The sequence below is a fragment of the Papaver somniferum genome, chromosome 5 (genome assembly GCF_003573695.1).
Source record: "Papaver somniferum cultivar HN1 chromosome 5, ASM357369v1, whole genome shotgun sequence".
NCBI classification, from domain to species: domain Eukaryota; kingdom Viridiplantae; phylum Streptophyta; class Magnoliopsida; order Ranunculales; family Papaveraceae; genus Papaver; species Papaver somniferum.
Window position 1 is genome coordinate 90,675,107 of NC_039362.1, and position 17,995 is coordinate 90,693,101.

Sequence of the window (17,995 nt, forward strand, 5' to 3'; positions counted from 1 at the left end):
ACATTACATATTACAATATCTCCCTAAAGCTTACATTATAGAAGCCTTTCCAAAGAAACAAAAAGAGTCAAACTTTCTCAGTCTTTTATAAAGCAAAATTAATGGGAATCCACCAGAGTACTATGGTTATTTGAGTTCGATTTAAAGTTGTAGGTTGATCAAGCTAATAAGGAGGAAGTGGAAAAAAGAACTAAACTGGTTACAAATGAAACAAGGTGAGGCTTCCCTAAACAATGTTGGAAAACGATTAATAAAAAAATAATTTTTTAAAGTTTTAATAAAAAATTATAATTTATTGTTTTATTTTGTGAATGAAACTTTTTAATCCCACATCGTGGAGTTTCCAATTTTTAGTAGTTTTAAGAAACTATATAAACCTTTTAGTCCCACATCGGGGAGTTTTTCTTCTTAAGTTGTATTTGTCAATTATATAAACAAATTCACTGTTTTTGTAAAATCTATGGAAAAGGGGTTGCTCTATATTTAGAGGACCCCCAAGGGAAAAAAATATTTTATATTGTTGTCTCAAGCGTTCGAGATTTTCCTTTATGGTTTTTTCGGAGTTGCCAAGCTCAAGTTGAGCATCTACTACATATGCTAGTAATAGGTGTATTAGGGTGTTTTATCCTGAAGATATCCGTCCTGTGAGGACTATAGCATCACTCTTGAGTGTAGCCGGGCGCTAATGTCTTAAGGGCAACGTGTTGAACACATGACTCACTCTGTTTTTCCAAAGTTTTGCCTTGTTGCTGTTGCGGAGATATAGGGAGCTCATTCGTTTCATCAAATCGATCACTTCCATTATAAAGGAGCTAAGTATCAATAACTTTTGCTTATTTGATTTTTCCTTGTTTTTGATTATTGCACCCAACAATCTTAAGACATTAGTATTTGTAATAATAAAAAAATGGTTGGTTGGTTTGTGAATCATGGATGTTAATTGTGGAGTGAAAAACAAAAACGAATTTTTGGTCAGCTGTAGAGTTTCGAGTTTATCTCTTAACATAGAAGGAATTTCGATGAACCCTTTTGACACAAAGTAGTAGACATCCTGATAGTTACCCACGTAAAATTTCAGAAATTTTGGAGTTGTAAAAGTATTTTTTTGATATTTTACAAAACTGAGAAACGTTCCTGAAAAATTCTGACGGGCAGAATTTTGTTGTTAACTAAAGTAGTTTTTATGGGGTAACCATGAGTTTTTTGATACGGTGGTTTAAACGAAGTTTATAAATCTAGATATTATCTTCAAAACTCATATTTTATCTGAACTAAGGTTTGTGAGATATGGTGTATTAGGTGATTGGGAAATTACCATGTCCGTGGTCAGAGTATTAACGAAGTTTGTGACATGAAATTGAAAAGGAACATGGCTACCAGACGCATGTGGATGAAGACAAGTCTTCCAAAGCTGACAAAGGAGAGAACATCAAACACAACTCTAAGCATAGTCTTCATAATAAAGGTATGTTTCGTAAAACTGAATCCGACATTACTTTAATTAAGGGTGATTGTATGTTTGTAAAATTCCTGGCCATACGGCAGTAAAGTGTAGACAACATAAAACCTTAATAAGTAGAAAGTTAATGCTAATTTAGTTGAAACAAAATGAACCATGATGTCGGAAGTTATTTTAATAACCAATGTGAGAGACTGGTGGGTGGACTCTGGAGCCACTAAGTATGTTTGTTGAAACAGAGACCTGTTCACCTCTTATCAGAGGATAAGGGATGTCGAGAAACTCTATATGAGTAACTCATTTGCGACAGAGGTTGCATAAAAGGGAAAGGTCGAGCATAAGCTCATATCTGTAATATTCTCACACTGAATGAAGTTTTCATGTTCCGAGCATATGAAATAATATTGTATCTTGTTCTCTTGAAGATGGTAAAAGATTGAAGATCTTAATTAAATGTGGAAAACTTGTTATAACTAAGGGTATTGATTTTTTAGGCAACAGTTATAGGACTTAGGGTCTATATAAGTTTGAAGGAAAATCTGATGAAGTGAACATAGTTGATTCTTGTGCTTTCTTTTGTGTGTCTTTGAATGTTTTGCATGGTAGACTTGGAACCGTAAAATTATAAGTCAATGTATAAACTGCCTAGCATAGGCTTCGTACCCAAATTTAGTTTGGATCTTGAACACAAAAGTGAAATGAATATGCTATAAAATCTTTTAGCACAAATGTTCATAGTAATTCTAATCCCTTAGAATTAATTCAGTTAGGCCTAGTTGACATGAGTTCAACCCAAAACCACTATGGTAAAAGATGGTTTATAACTTCCGTAGATGATTGTACGAGGTACTATCTTGTATAATTGCTTAGGGATAAGAATGATGCCTTAGAAGCCTTAAGATGTATAAACTTGAAGTTGATAACCAATTAGAAGCCTTGAACATATTAATTGTATCCTTAAGGAGATCATAATTACCATGTTGATTAGTTCAGGATTACCTGCGGTCTTGTGGGAGGAGGAGTCCTCTTAACTAGTATATCCTGAATATAGTACCCTTAAGGATCAGATGAAACTCCATATGATTTATGGAAAGGTAGATGACCTTCTTATGAATATGTCAAAGTGTGGGGGTGTTTGACTAAGATTGTCATTCCTCTTCCTAAAGAACTAGATAGAAACCAAAAATGGTGATTGTGTCTTCATATAAGGTATGCTGAGTATACTTCTACATATAGATTTTTGGTTGTGTGTTCTGATTTTTCATACTTTTGGTGTGATTTTTCTGACTTTGTTGTGAATACTATTACATAATCTAGGGATGCTGAGTTCTTTGAACATGTTTATTCTTAAACCTGTACCTCATTAGAGATGTGTTGTTGATCCCCTAGATTTATTTTCAAATAGTCAGAACTTATCTTAAAGGAAGATGAAGTTAAGGTTGAGCCTAAGAGAAGTAAAACAATTAGACTTGAGACTTCTTATGAAGCGACTTCATAACATGCCTAGCGTTCTAAGCCCTGGACTTGTAAAGAAGCCTTGATATCTACTGAAACCCCATTCTGGTAAGAAGCTTCATTTAGTGAAATGGACTCAGTCCGTCGGAACCTGACTTGGGAGGTTTATAGTTTACCTCCAGAGAGTAAGACCATGAGATGTAAATGAGTCTTTAAGAGGAAACATTAGGTATATGGAACTGTAGAAAAATATTAGGCTAAGTTGGTAGCTAAAGGCTATAAACTAAAAGAAGGTGTATATTTCCTTGATTCTTATTCACATGTGACGAGATTTACTTACGTTGAGATGCTAATTGTTATTGCTGTCATAAACAAATTAGAGATACATCAGATGGATGTTAAGACACTTTTCTAAAATCGTGAATTAGATAAAGAAATTTACATAGACCAACCTGAGGACTTTGTAGTGAAAGGTTATGATGACAAAGTTTGTAAGTTGAACAAAATTTTGTATGGTTTATAAAATAAGCACGTAAACAGTGACATGGAAAATTTGATCATGTGATAATGTGTAGTGGATTTAAGTTAATGAATCTGACAAGTATATTTACAAGTAACTTGTTAAGGATGCCTGTGTGATTGTATGCTTGTATGTTGATGATATGCTTATACTTGATACAAACATAGATGTGATTAATTCCACTAAAAACATGCGCTGAATGAGAACGTTGACTTGAAAGACTTAGGCCCTGTTGATGTAATCTTAGGGATGAGGATTAGAAAATAATCTAACATATGTAGTCTTAGTCATTCTCATTATTTTGAATTTGTGCTTAAGAGATACAATCAGTGTGATTGTAAGCCTGCTTGTACTCCGTACGATTATTCTTGTAGACTCAAGAAAAAAGGGTAATGGAGTATCTTAACTTGAATACTCAAGAGTTATAGGATGTCTGATGAATTTAATGAACTGTAAGAGTCCAGACATTGCCTATATTGTGAGTAAGTTAAGTAGATATAATTATAGTCCAGAGCAATAGCATTCAGATGCACTGAGTAGAGTATTATGGTACCTAAAATACTCTATTACCTTTTATTTGATTTATCAAAGGTATCTTGCTGTCCTTGAGGGACTTTGTGATGTAAACTGGATAGTTGACTCAGAGGAGTCTAAGTCTACGAGTGGATATGTTTCACTCTAGCATCAGGGTTTGTTTTTGGAAGATTTACAAACAAACATATATTGCTCAATTCATTATGGAATCTGAGAGTATTGAGTTAGATAAAGCACGAGAGGGGGCCGAGTGCCTAAGATGTTTTTAGAAGACATTCCTCTCTGGCATAGGCCTGTGCCAGCTATATCTATACATTGTGTTAGCCAAGATAATAGCTAAAGCTGAAAATAACTAATCTCAATCGGCGTTATTTCCATTGATTGGATAAAGTCCAAGGAGAATATCGCGCAATCTTTGACGAAAGGTTTATCCCAAGATAGTTAGAAATGCATCGAGGGGGAAGGGGCTTAAGCTCATAAATTAAACTTGCCATGAAGGATACTCAACCTTGCTGACTGGAGATCCCAAGATCAAGGTTTCGAATGAGACAACTAATTTGTGGTGGGTAAAGGTAAACACTATCAGAGAATTTTATTCTCTGTCCCTTCCCTATGGTGTAGACGTGATAGTGTGACTGCATGTGAAGGATGACTTTTAAGAAGTCTTAATGAGTTCTATAGTTTCAATTTAAGATTGAAGTGGGGTGTAGCAGTAACACTCTTTATGGAAACTCACCTATCTGAATGAGGAAGTGGGCCGCTTCCTATGAGAATATGAGCTTTGATTCTCTAGAGCATTCTGAGAAACAGGATATGTCCAGGGCCAAATTGGACAAAACGGCACGAGCTTGGCAGCAATCTTGGAGATATCACCCGTGGTTGTTATCACGAATTACATCAAATGCTAGCAGTTCAAGACATAGTTCACTGTCTCTAACAAGTAATTCCGGTAATATCTCACTAAGCAAAGGTTCAAGACCTCATGGACACCTCTGCCTAAAATGGTATTTCCTGCGTTTTTTATGTGATTTTCGTTTTGATGGTTTTGGTATTACTGGAACTTAGGACCTAAAGGTCACTAAGGGTTCACTAGTTCATGATTTTTCACTTTGGTGAAAGATACCTATAGTCTCACCATGTGAAAACTAAAGATGAAAGCTCTCAATACTATTATGATTTATGCAATCCATAGTATGACCCTGGGGTCAACACACTTTTGTGTGAGGGAGAGGACGTAGAAATGACTAGTATGATTTCAACACTTGCACGATCAGTCTGTTTGGATCGTGAGGTTGGGATGTTGATTTACCAAGATCTATCTGTGTTTTCATGTTTTATTGAGTTTTCATTCATGTGGGGGATTGTTGGAAAACGATTAATAAAAAAATAATTTTTTAAAGTTTTAATAAAAAATTATAATTTATTATTTTATTTTGTGAATGAAACTTTTTAGTCCCACATCGTGGAGTTTCCAATTTTTAGTAGTTTTAAGAAACTATATAAACCTTTTAGTCCCACATCGGGGAGTTTTTCTTCTTAAGTTGTATTTGTCAATTATATAAACAAATTTTTGTAAAATCTATGGGAAAGGGGTTGCTCTATATTTAGAGGGACCCCCAAGGGAAAAAATATATTTTATATTGTTGTCTCAAGCGTTCGAGATTTTCCTTTATGATTTTTTCGGAGTTGCCAAGCTCAAGTTGAGCATCTACTACATATGCTAGTAGTAGGTGTATTAGGGTGTTTTATCCTGGAGATATCCGTCCTGTGAGGGCTATAGCATCACTCTTGAGTGTATCCGGGTGCTAATGTCTTAAGAGCAACGTGTTGAACACGTGACTCACTCTGTTTTTCCAAAGTTTTGCCTTGTTTCTGTTGCGGAGATATAGGGAGCTCATTCGTTTCATCAAATCGATCACTTCCATTATAAAGGAGCTAAGTATCAATAAATTTTGCTTATTTGATTTTTCCTTGTTTTTGATTATTTCACCCAACAAACAATGCTATGATATCAAATCCCGACCCTAACATGTTATCTTCCGAATTTGATGCATGCTTCAGATGTAAATGATGATACTTTAGTCATGGTTTACCTGGCACAACTTGTGGTAACATCTAGTATGGTTAAGGAGTAGAAGAAGAAAAAATAGCATCTCTAAAAACACCAACATCTCTGAGGAGAGGATTCTTGAATTGTAAACCTTTTTGAAGTCTGTGGCAGTTGTAATTGTGATGAAATGTATTTTGTTTTCTAGTTGTTTTAACGATTTTATAGTAAATATTTCATAATCATTTTTTTTGAAGCATAACCATTTTAACTATTAATAATAAAAAATTAGCCTAGTAGAAAAATGATTGAATTAAGAATAAATATTTTTGGAGAGTATCTGTCAATAGTGTATTTATTGATCGTGTTAGCATTTTACCTCTTCTTCTTTCATTTGGAAGAAGGGAATACCACCAAACTCCAAAGATTCTGCACTTTTACGGACAACTTTTTACAATTCCATTCCGACTCTAACAAATCTTTAGCACAATAATATGACAACTCTAGATATGGTATGCGAGTTGGGTGACAAAATATCTTGGTGTTTTCACTACAACTTGCATTTGAACTTTGAACCTTGCTACCAACAAGGTTTATCTGACAGGAAGTTGAAGTCTGGAAATGGTTGCCTTATGCGATTTTACGGCTGGTGTGGAAAGAGAGAAATATGAAGGTTTTCAGCAACAAGTTGATCCTTGTACTGATATTATTATATATACTAAAGCACTGGTAGTTTTATAGGCTTCAAATTAAAATTTATGTGATTCAATTCCTTAGAGAAAGGACTATGGAGTGAGGGTTCTCATTCAATATGAATGAGCCTCAATGGATTTGATCTAATGTGGTGGCACTATGGGCAGTGAAAAGGTCCACTTTCCCTTAAAATCACTCATACACTCATTGAGACGAGTGAGCGTTGGAAAGTCTTCACTGAACGACTGATCTTTAGCCGTCCAAGTGAAGAGGCTGAAAATGTGTCGTTTGTATATACGGCTGAACTTCAACCCTCATAGAGAAAAAAAAGAAGGAAAAACGACTGATTATTAGACATTTGTTGTATTTTTTATCACATGAGGCATAACATCAGCCGCCTGCATACATAACTTAAAAAAAAAGTTATTGTTGCGCAACCAACGACTCTATTTTTCCATTATATATACCAACATTTTCAACACTAAATTCACACCAACTAGTTTTCTTCTTCTCAATTCTTCTACCCTACTAGTTTTCTTTCTTTACAACTATGTCTACCTCAAAGATGAAAAACCCTATAAAGCAACAAATTAATTATACCACAGAGGAATACACAGCACTTTGTGAAGCACATCTTACAATTACGAGTGATTGTAGCGTAGGTGTTAGTCAAGCGAGAAACCGATATTGGAATCGAATTATTCCTTTATTTGTAGAGAAAACAAAAGGTAATCCAAATGGTAAAGAAAAAGAAAGTTTAGAAAATCGGATGTGCGCAATTAAAAAAGATGTAAAACTATTTGTTGGAGTTCTCGGAAAAATCTATCGAGGAAAGAGTGGTTGGGTATCCGAAGACTTGGTAAGTATTTTAATTTATTGTTTTACTTATGTTTGCTATTAAAAATTTGGATTAATGTTATATGTTTGCATTGTAGATTATTCACGCTCGGATTGAGTACTTTAAGATTTATAAGAAAGCATTCAACCTTGATGCATTCTATGAATTATACAAAAATGAAACCGGTTATGATTACACAAAATTCACCGATGAACCGTATATATATACACCAACCCCCCCCAACCCCACCGGTGGTAGTTAAAGATGTTGACAACAATGATGAGATGGACAGCGGTACTAGTACAAATAATACTGATGATGATCAAACTAAGAAACAAAGGGGACCCGACAAGAAAAAGCTCATAGTCGAAAAACAAGCAAAATAAAATGGCACTTCTAACGATTCGGTTGAATTTATCTTTAGCGAAAGCAATGAAAAATTCATAAACTATCTCAAAAAACAAGAAGTTGCTCAAGCGCAACAAGTAATAAAAGTGATGAAATACTCGAGAAACGAAGGAAATATAACTAAAAGAGCGCGAGAAAAAGAGTGATGATGGCCAATTGGTCTAAGTTATCTCCGGTCAGGCGAGAATGGCTTAAAAAGAAACAACAAGAGATACTTGAGAAGAACTAGAGTTAACAAAGTAGAGAGCAGGTGTTTATGTTTTTTGTTGTTCATGTTTTGTTTTCTATGTTGCAAGGTTTAATCAAAAGAAGGCTGTTAAATTTATTCGGACAAAATTTTCAGTTTGCACAACAGTCACTCAAATTGCTCCCTAGGATTCAACACATAATGGAATTGAGCAAGCTCAACCAATCTGGAATCTAGACAAGCACATATTTTATACAAAAAAAAGGAAATAGAAATTACGATATCGTTTGGTATACTTTTCATACAAGTAGTTCCAAAGGCAATAGTAGAGAACCAAAAAATCTGCAGTTTGCGCAACAGTCGCTCATATTGCTCCCTAGGATTCAAAACACAATGGAATTGAGAAAACTCAATTAGTCTGGAATCTAGAAAAATATACATTTCATACGAAAAAAATTGAAATTCCAACTTCGTTTGGTATACTTTTCATACAAGTAGGTCAAAAGGCAACAATAGAAGAACAAAAAATATGTGGTTTGCGCAACAGTCGCTCAAAGTACTCCCTCGGATTCAAAACATAATGGAATTGAGAAAACTCAATCAGTCTGGAATCTAGACAAGCATATATTTCATACAAAATAAAAATTAAAATTAGAACATCGTTTGGTATACTTTTCATACCTGTTGATAAAAGGAAGCAGTAGAAGAACCAAAAAATCTGCATTTTGCGCAACAATTGCTCTAATTGCTCTAATTGCTCCCTAGGATTCAGCCCATAACGGAAATGAGAAAACTCAATCAGTATGGAATCTAGACAAGCATATGTTTCATACAAAAAAAAAGAAAATTTTAGTTACGTGATCATTTGGTATACTTTTCATACATGTTGATAAAAGGCATCAATAGAAGAACCACAAAATATTTGTCGGACTTTTATCTACTGTAGCGGTAGTTATGTCGCCAGATTCATACCGAATTTTTTCCATACATGTTTTGTTAAACCTTCATGAAGATGATTATACATTGTTTCATTACTTAACTCATGACAATTGATGTCTTTCCGTGGTGTCGTATAACGAAAAATCCTATAGTCGTCAACTTCGAGTGTTTTCCATGCCCCGTCTCGCCGCTCATCTTTGATTATCATGTTATACATGATTACACAAGCCAATATTATAAGTCCTCTTCATCCCAATATTCCACTGGACCTCTTACTATATTCCACTTTGCTTGTAAAATTCCAAATGCCCGTTCAACATCTTTTCGAGCCGCTTCTTGCATCTTAGTAAAATATTTTTCTTTCTTGGTGTTTGTACGTTTATAAGATTCAACAATAGTTGATAATTTTGGGTATATTACATCCGCCAAATAATAACCCATGTTATATCTTGTACCATCTACTCGAAATTGAAAATTTATGGCACTTACATTGAATATATCATCGAATAACGGAGACGAATTTAGCACATTAAGATCATTGTTTGTACCGGGCGGCCCAAAATAAGCATGCCGAAACCATAAATCATATGGAGCAATCCCCTCTGACACAATTGTCAGTATAGTTTTGTAAGATGCGTAATGTTTCGCCCAACTCGAAAGACAATTCTTCCAAGGCCAATGCATGCAATCTACACTCCTAAGCATTCCTGGGAAACCCCTTGCTTCATTCTCCGCCAATAACCGATCAATATCGTCTTGTGTAGTCCTTCGTAAGTAAGTATTCTTATAAAGTGCAACTAGGTTTCTAACAAACCTCTTCAAGTATTTGTATAAGGTTGTTTTACCCATTCTCGCATTATCATCGATGGTGTCCCCCGCAACCCCCGTAGCGAGTAGTGTAATACAAGCTAAGGTTTTCATATGTGGTGAGTGACCGGGGATTCCTAGTGAATCTATACCTTGAGGCCACTCTTCATCAATTTGACACATATCATCTTTGATTCTAAGAAATAAAGATCTTCTGATTTGCATACGGTCATGGAAATTGAGTTCAGAACAAGTTAGTGGTATCCCTATAAAGTAGTATCTCATTATAATAGCATCGTGAAGTACCCTAGTCTTAATGCATTTTCGTCGTCTTCTTACCTCGGTAGGTTTGGGTTGTAGATCCATAATCAAGGATGATTGTTTCCACAATAACATTCCCACCCTAGTGGTCCGCATCCTTTGTGCTCACCTCTTTCGATGTCCACAAATGACAATGTCAAGTGAATCCATGGAATCCGAATCGCTCATTCTACCTAAACAGAATGTTTAAGAAAATTAGTAAATTGATAGTCATACAAGAAAATTATCTAAAACTACAAGAATACAAAAAACAAAAAAAAAATTTAAAACCAAAAATATTAGTAACATTGATGAGCAAACATATACTAACTATAAGAAAATGTAAATAAACATTCAGAAACCCAAATCTATCCTTCAAACCAAGACTACATGTTTAGAAAATAAAACAAGTTCACCGTACACAAAATGCATCTTAAAAAACAAATTCACAAAACAACATTTGATGGATTGCCTATCATGTCCATAATATCATCTATAATCATGTTGAAAGCTTGGTTGTTCTCAAGTGATTGGGAAACTTGAGTTTCATTAAAAATCTCTGAAGAATAAGTGTCATGAAAATCTTGATAAGAAGGATTGCACGTCATCGGAATATAACATGGTTGATAATTGAAATCACTTCAAAGTAATTCACTCTCTATTTTCAGTTCTTGAACTTTTTTTTCCTAGAACTAATAACATGAATAATTCAAATTTCTCACACTATTAGGAGAGGATATTGAGACGGGAATGTAACTTAATGGCACATACGTACAATATTTGGTTTGCATGCGAGAGGTACAAGAAGGGGGTGTAGCTCTATAAGACAGATCAATAGTGTAATTTTATATCTTTATGTTATTTCTTACTTTTAACTGTTTACACTTGTCTGAGTTGTCTATGTCGATACATCATGTATCTCACACATGTGTAAGAGACGTTGCTTTATATAACAGTCTCTCTATTCTGTAATATCTGAGTTAATTAATAATAAAATCCTCTTTCTGCATATGAATTCTTTCATGGTATAAGAATTTTCTTCTCCTACGAGATTTCTTTTAGATCCTAACCCTAATTTCCGAACTCAATTATCGCTCCTTCTTGATTCATCTTTTGATGTTTTAAGAAAACCTAATAATCCTTCACAAATCAATAGATCCATTATATATTTTTTCTACTTCTATTGTTAAGGGTATCTCCTACTGCTTCTAATTTTTCACAATCCTCAAACTCAACAATGGATCACTTTCAACAAAGTTAGATCCAGCTTCCTTTTCAAAATATTTGTACCTTTGTCTCCATCAAACATGAGGGATCATCAAATTATTACTATGGAGACATCAATTTGAGTTTATTCAACCGAGTACCAATCTGATGCATTTTGTTGACGGTTCTTATTAATCTCCTGAGTAGATGATCTTCATCGATGAGTACTTACGATTAATCATGAGTATGTTTTTTGATATGCTATGGACATATTTGTGATATCCTGTCTCAATGCTACTTTCAATTAATCCATTTCTTCTTGTGTTCTTGGCTTAGAAACTTCAAAACAATATTGGGATTATCTTAAATCTGAATTTAATACGCAATTATTTGCAAGAAAATCACTATTTAGAGGTTAGCTGCAGTCAATTAAACAAGTAAATCTCACAACTCTTGAATATTTGCGACAAAATAAAGAGATTACTGATAATCTAGCAACAATTAATGAAAAAGTTCTTGATGATGATATTGGCGTGTATACCTTGAATGGATTAAATAGAAGTTTTGGTCAATTTATTGTCTCTACTCACGATCGACATTTGTTGTATACCTTGGGATCAGACATGTAGTGGTGTGATTTATATGTGATGGCATTTCCTATGAATGAAGAAATTCTGCACCATTTCAATAACATCATTTCCAACAGTGGAACATTGGGTTAGAAAAAATCCTGCTGGAAAACCTTCAGGGCCTGGAACATTCCATCTTAGCATACTTTTGACCACATTATAATTTTCCTCTCTTAAAGGAATAAATATTAATGCATCATTTTCAGTTGATGAAATAATAGGATTGATGATTGAAAAAGCGGGGGTCTAACAACCACACCCAATATTTCGCTTATCAATCTGTATGAACTAACTCCAATATACTTTCAAGAGAATCAACTAGACAGTCAGACTCAATCTTAAGAAAGTATATCAAAGAGTTATATCTCAATTTCTCAATTCAATCTGCAATCAAACAAATAGGAATTTGCGATCCCGATTGAATATAAGAAATAACTTGGACGGTATCAAAAACCAATATCCAAGTGTCAATCAACTTAATCAACAACCAAAGGTTGGATTCACAGTTGATTGAACTTACGCACAACCTTGATATTTCAATTATATAAACAAATATAATGCGGAGAAATAACACAGACACCAGAAGTTTTGTTAACGAGGAAACCGCAAATGCAGAAAAACCCCGAGACCTAGTCCAGATTTGAACACCACACTGTATTAAGCCGCTACAGACACTAGCCTACTCCAAGTTAACTTCGGACTGGAATGTTGTTGAGCCCTAACCAATCTCGCACTGATCAAGGTACATTTGCGCTCCTTACATCTCTGAATCCCAGCAGGAATCTACGCACTTAATTCCCTTAGATGATCTCACCCACAACTAAAAGTTGCTACGACCCAAAGTCGAAGACTTGATAAACCAATTTGTCTCACACAGAAAAGTCTATTGAATAGATAAATTTGTCTCCCACAGATAAACCTATGAGTTTTGTTTCGTCTTTTGATAAATCAAGGTAAACATGAACCAATTGATATGCCGAACTTATATTCCCGAAGAACAGCCTTGAAATATCAGTCACCTCACAATAATCTTAATCGTATGGTAGCGAAACAAGATATTGCGGAATCACAAACGATGAGACGAAGATGTTTGTGACTTATTTTTTATCTTGCTTATCGGAGATTAAATCTCGAGCAAATCTTAGATAAGATAGTACTCAATCACGATAGAAAACAACAAGATCATAACACGCAACTACAGAGAAAATAGTTGGGTCTGACTTCACAATCCCAATGAAGTCTTCAAGTCGTTAACCTACAGGGTTTTGGAAAAAACCTAAGGTTAAAGGAGAATCGACTTTAGTCGCAACTAGTATCACACAGGAGGTGTTGGGATTAGGTTTCCCAGTTGCTAGAGTTCTCCTTTATATAGTCTTCAAATCAGGGTTTCCTATCAATGTTACGTTGGTGAAAAAGCATTCAATATTCACCGTTAGATGAAAACCTGATTAAACTCAACCTAATATATTTCAACTGTTAGATCGAACTTAGCTTGTTACACACAAATGAAAAGTAACTTTATTTAGATATGAGTAACCGTACCTAAACGTGTACACCTTTGTTGGCTCAACAATAGTTAACCGAAGTTCGCCATGTTAGAGCATTGCTCGGTCGAACTCGCATGCGATGCTATCTCAATCATGTTTGTCAATGTTAGTGATCAAAACAATAAGTCTTGATTTCTAGCCTATATAGCTAAAGGTCTCGGACTAGGATAGAAAGTGTAGTTGAGCTCAAGACTCCATGGTAATCATCATATAAGACGAAGGACTATTCAAGGAACTGGTGGATCTTCATCGACTAAAAGGTATGTGGAGACTTGAACTTATCTGTCACTCAAAAATCTATCTACTCTATCTCCTACTCTTGAGACAAAATTCATTTTGATATATAGACTTTCATTATACACATTTTCTATTCCGAGTCGAGTATAACTCACCTATCTATTTCTCGAAATATGTGTTGGTAAGCTTTCGCTTTTGAAAAATTCATCTTTACCTAGTGACGAATGTCATGTTATGTTTCAATCACTTTGGAAATTGCTCTGACGAAAAATGGTCTGTGAATAACGGTTATATAACGTCCTCTGAGAATGTTTCAATGATTGAAATGAGAGTTTAGATTACATAACCAATTATAGGATATAAGCATTGTTGTGGAAACACATATATGTATAAGTCCTTATTCCTTGAACCAAAGTTTGCGAACTTTGTTGATCAAGAGAAACGGAATGTGGCTTGAGCCAAGTCCGCGAACTCAGTCCACGGACTGGCGGAAGTTCTCGACCCGAGAATTTCTGCAGGATTTTGTGAACTCCTTCCGTGAGCTTAAGTCCGCGAACTTGAGCAGGTTATATCTAAAATCGGTTGTTCTTGAACTCATGTTTATATAAACTAAGGAATGCTTTTGCAAATCGTGGATATAAAGTTCATGAACCGATTTGAGTGAATCAAACCGCTTTTGCTTCGATTGTGTCTTGTGTACATAAGATCTAAGCAATTGAACAACTCTCTAACTAGTTCATTTGAGTCATTTGAACTAATTATGGTGAAGAAGAATATGGTGGATATGAAAGTGATCATATGGCTAACAATTTGGTTAACTATTGTTGAACCAACAAATGTTAATGTTTGGGAACGGCTACATAAACCCAAAATTGGACATTTCATTTGTGTGTAGCAAGCTAAGTTTTCGATCCAACGGTTGAGAAATATTAGCTTGAATCTAATCAGGTTTTCATCTAACGGTGAATATTTAATGCTTTGTTACCAAGCTAACATTGATTGCAAACCCTGATTTGAAAGACTATATAAAGGAGAACTCTAGCAACTGGGAAACCTAATCCCCACACCTTACGTGTGACACTAGTTGCATAGATAGAGTCGATTCTCCTTTAACCGTTGGTTTCTTCTTCTAAAACCATGTTAAGGACTTAAAGACTTCATTGGGATTGTGAAGCCAGACCGATACTATTTTTCTTGTAGTTGTGTGATCTGATCTTGTATCTTCTACCGTTACGAGTACCATTGTAATAATTGGCTTGAGATTTATATCTCCGATAGGCAAGATAGAAAAGTAATCACAAACACTTCGTCTCATCGTTTGTGATTCCACAATATCGTTTTTCGCGGCGTCGATTAGGATTATTGTAAGGTGATTGATAATACTAGGTTGTTCTTCGGGAATATAAGTTTGGTTTATCAATTGGTTCCTGTTACCTTGATTTATCAAAAGACAGAACAAAACTCGTAGGTATATTCGTGGGAGACAGATTTATCTATTACTGTAGACTTTTCTGTGTGATACAGATTTGTTTATTAAAGTCTTCGACTTTGGGTCGTAGAAACTCTTAGTTGTGGGTGAGATCAGCTAAGGGAATCAAGTACGTAGCATCTTGCTAGGATTAGAGACGTAGTAACATAACTGTACCTTGGATCAGTGTGAGATTGATTGGGGTTCAACTACAGTCAAGACCGAAGTTAGTTTGGAGTAGGCTAGTGTCTGTAGCGGCTTAATACATTGTGTGCTCAATCTGGACTAGGTCTCGAGGTTTTTCTGCATTTGCGGTTACCTCGTTAACAAAATTCTGGTGTCTGTGTTATTTCTTTTCCGCATTATATTTTGTTATATAATTTAAATATCACAGGTTGTGAGTTATTCAATCAATTAGAATATCCGACCTTTTGGTTGTTTATTTAAATTGATTAACACTTGGATATTGGTCTTTGGTACCATCCAAGTTATCTCTTTAGTATTTGGTAAAGACTCGCAGATTTCTATTTGCTTGAGTATATATCAAATCGAGAGATTGAGATATAAACTCTTTGATATACTTTTTATCTAGATTGAGTCTGACTGTCTAGTTGATTCTCTAGAAAATATATTGGATTTTGTCCATACAAATTGCTAAGCGAAATATTGGGTGTGGTTGTTGTACCCCCACTTTTTCACATTACGTCATTTTTGTTCTTCCTGAGGGTTATTATCGACAATTCCACTCTTTATAGGGTTGTGAGTTGGACGTGTGCTAACCTGTTTAAAGGTTTCGAAACCCTACATTCCTTTTTCCTTCATCAAAACCTCTTTTTATCTCAAGACTACTTGTTGAGTTCAATTTGTGATTTCCTCTCACAAACCCATTCATCATGGATACTCCAAGCATGATGTCTTCCGATGGAAAAGATGTTAATATGATTGTTAAGCCATCAATCATTAAGGAAAAAAAACAATCTCCGTTATCTCCTACCTTGAAAAGAAAAAGAAGGAATGTGAGGAAGCCAAGAGCCGTTCCTTCAAACTCTCAAAAGTTTTTTGATGTTCTTGAAGAGTTCAAGGAGATGTGAAAGGAGATTCAACAAATAAAAGCTTTTGTGTTTAAGACTCATGATATTCAGAAGGCCCTGGTTCGACAACATCAGCCGAGAAGGTTTATTGATATAAAATCCTACCTTAATGAACCTTATATCCCAATGGTTGTTGACGACAAGGAGTTCGGGGATGATAAAGAATTCTTCATAGGTCTTATTGCCTAGTAAATCTTCTATTTTCTTATTTTTATTAGAAGAATAACTAGAGTTTGGAATAGCCATTATTGTGATTACACATAGCTATGTCCAACATGTTCATCTTCATGTTTTTAGATTTATTGGTTTAAATTCTAAATTTGTTTGGAAGATGATATTTGCAGTATTAATCTTTATGGTTTTATATATTGCAAATTTGTGATGGGATATGTGTGCGTCCGTGAACTATGACTATCACATACCTTGTCAAAAGTAAAGTCTTTCGTATGTCGATATGCATGTATTGATAAAAGAATGAATAGACTTTTGACAAATACAAAAGTTAAGCCTATTATGTCAATTGTTGATGGAAGATAGGTAAAATCTTTTGTTTGCAAGGATTATGTCTATTAAATATCGTTTTGCGAATAGTGATGGAAAATAGAATGAATCTTTGTGTATTCCGCAATAAATGTTCTTCCCAGATCCATATTTTATGTATTACGGTGAGGCTCCGTAAAGTGTCTTATGTTGAGCGTTGAACGACCAAGTTGATAATTTTTATGATTAGCTATGTTGTTGTTCCGTAAGGTACTTTATGTCGAGCATGTTTAACTAAATTAATCATCTTGTTTGGTTATTTAGTTGTTGCTCCGTAAGTTTTCTTATGTCTAGCAGGACCAATTAAATTGATTACTTTTGTGATTAGTTTGATCGTGTATTTTGATTAGATTAATTATGGGTTCACTTGTGATTAGTCTAATTGTATATTTTGAGTCTCCATAAGTTCACTTATGTTGAGCATTTGTCAATTAAATGAATCATGGGTTCTCTTGTGGTCAGTTTAATTGAATATTTTGGATTCAAATTCATACTAGTATATGATTTGTTATGTCCAAAGAAATCCTTCTTTTCCTTCGAAATTAAGGTCGCTCTTGTTGTTCTCCCGGCAATGACATTTAATGGGGGAGAGTTCTTTTGAACTTGTGCTTAATTGCCAAATCTTTGTAGGGAGTGCGGCTGTGGAATATTATAGGGGCTATCTTGCATCTTTACAAACTCCTTGATTAATGCATTTAGCTTCGGCTTTATGATTGCATCTAAATTAGATGATATAATTTTGCTTTCTTTTGGTCAAGAAATATCTCTTTCGGAAATTTCATTAGGATCCCTTTCTTGTACCTTATGCAAATTTTATTGACAAAAAGGGGGAGAATTAATATGTAGTTCACACTAAAAATACATATGGTTTTCGGATCATTATGTAAGGGGGAGTGGTTTCCATGTGAGATGGAGTATTGACTAAGGGGGAGCGATACATATCACCATAGTATTGTTGTTGAAGTTGTGATACAATTGGACTTTGACATTGTGTAATGATACTATGACACTATATAACAATGATTTAGGACTATTGTTTTCTTGTTGTTATAGATACGTATTTTCAAAAATTATGATACTAAACTTACAA

The 17,995-nt window shown here is 34.7% G+C and overlaps 1 protein-coding gene across 1 annotated transcript; it reads right to left on the reverse strand.

Moving 5' to 3' along the window:
* Positions 1-9,314: 9,314 nt before the first annotated feature.
* Positions 9,315-10,172, reverse strand: LOC113279299. The gene has a single exon (XM_026527999.1). It carries the CDS (start codon positions 10,170-10,172, stop codon positions 9,315-9,317), a length of 858 nt encoding a protein of 285 aa, XP_026383784.1.
* Positions 10,173-17,995: the final 7,823 nt, after the last annotated feature.

Excerpts from the sequence above, each read along its gene's own strand:
- LOC113279299 (XM_026527999.1), bottom strand. The coding sequence starts at position 10,172 with ATGAGATACTACTTTATAGGGATACCACTAACTTGTTCTGAACTCAAT.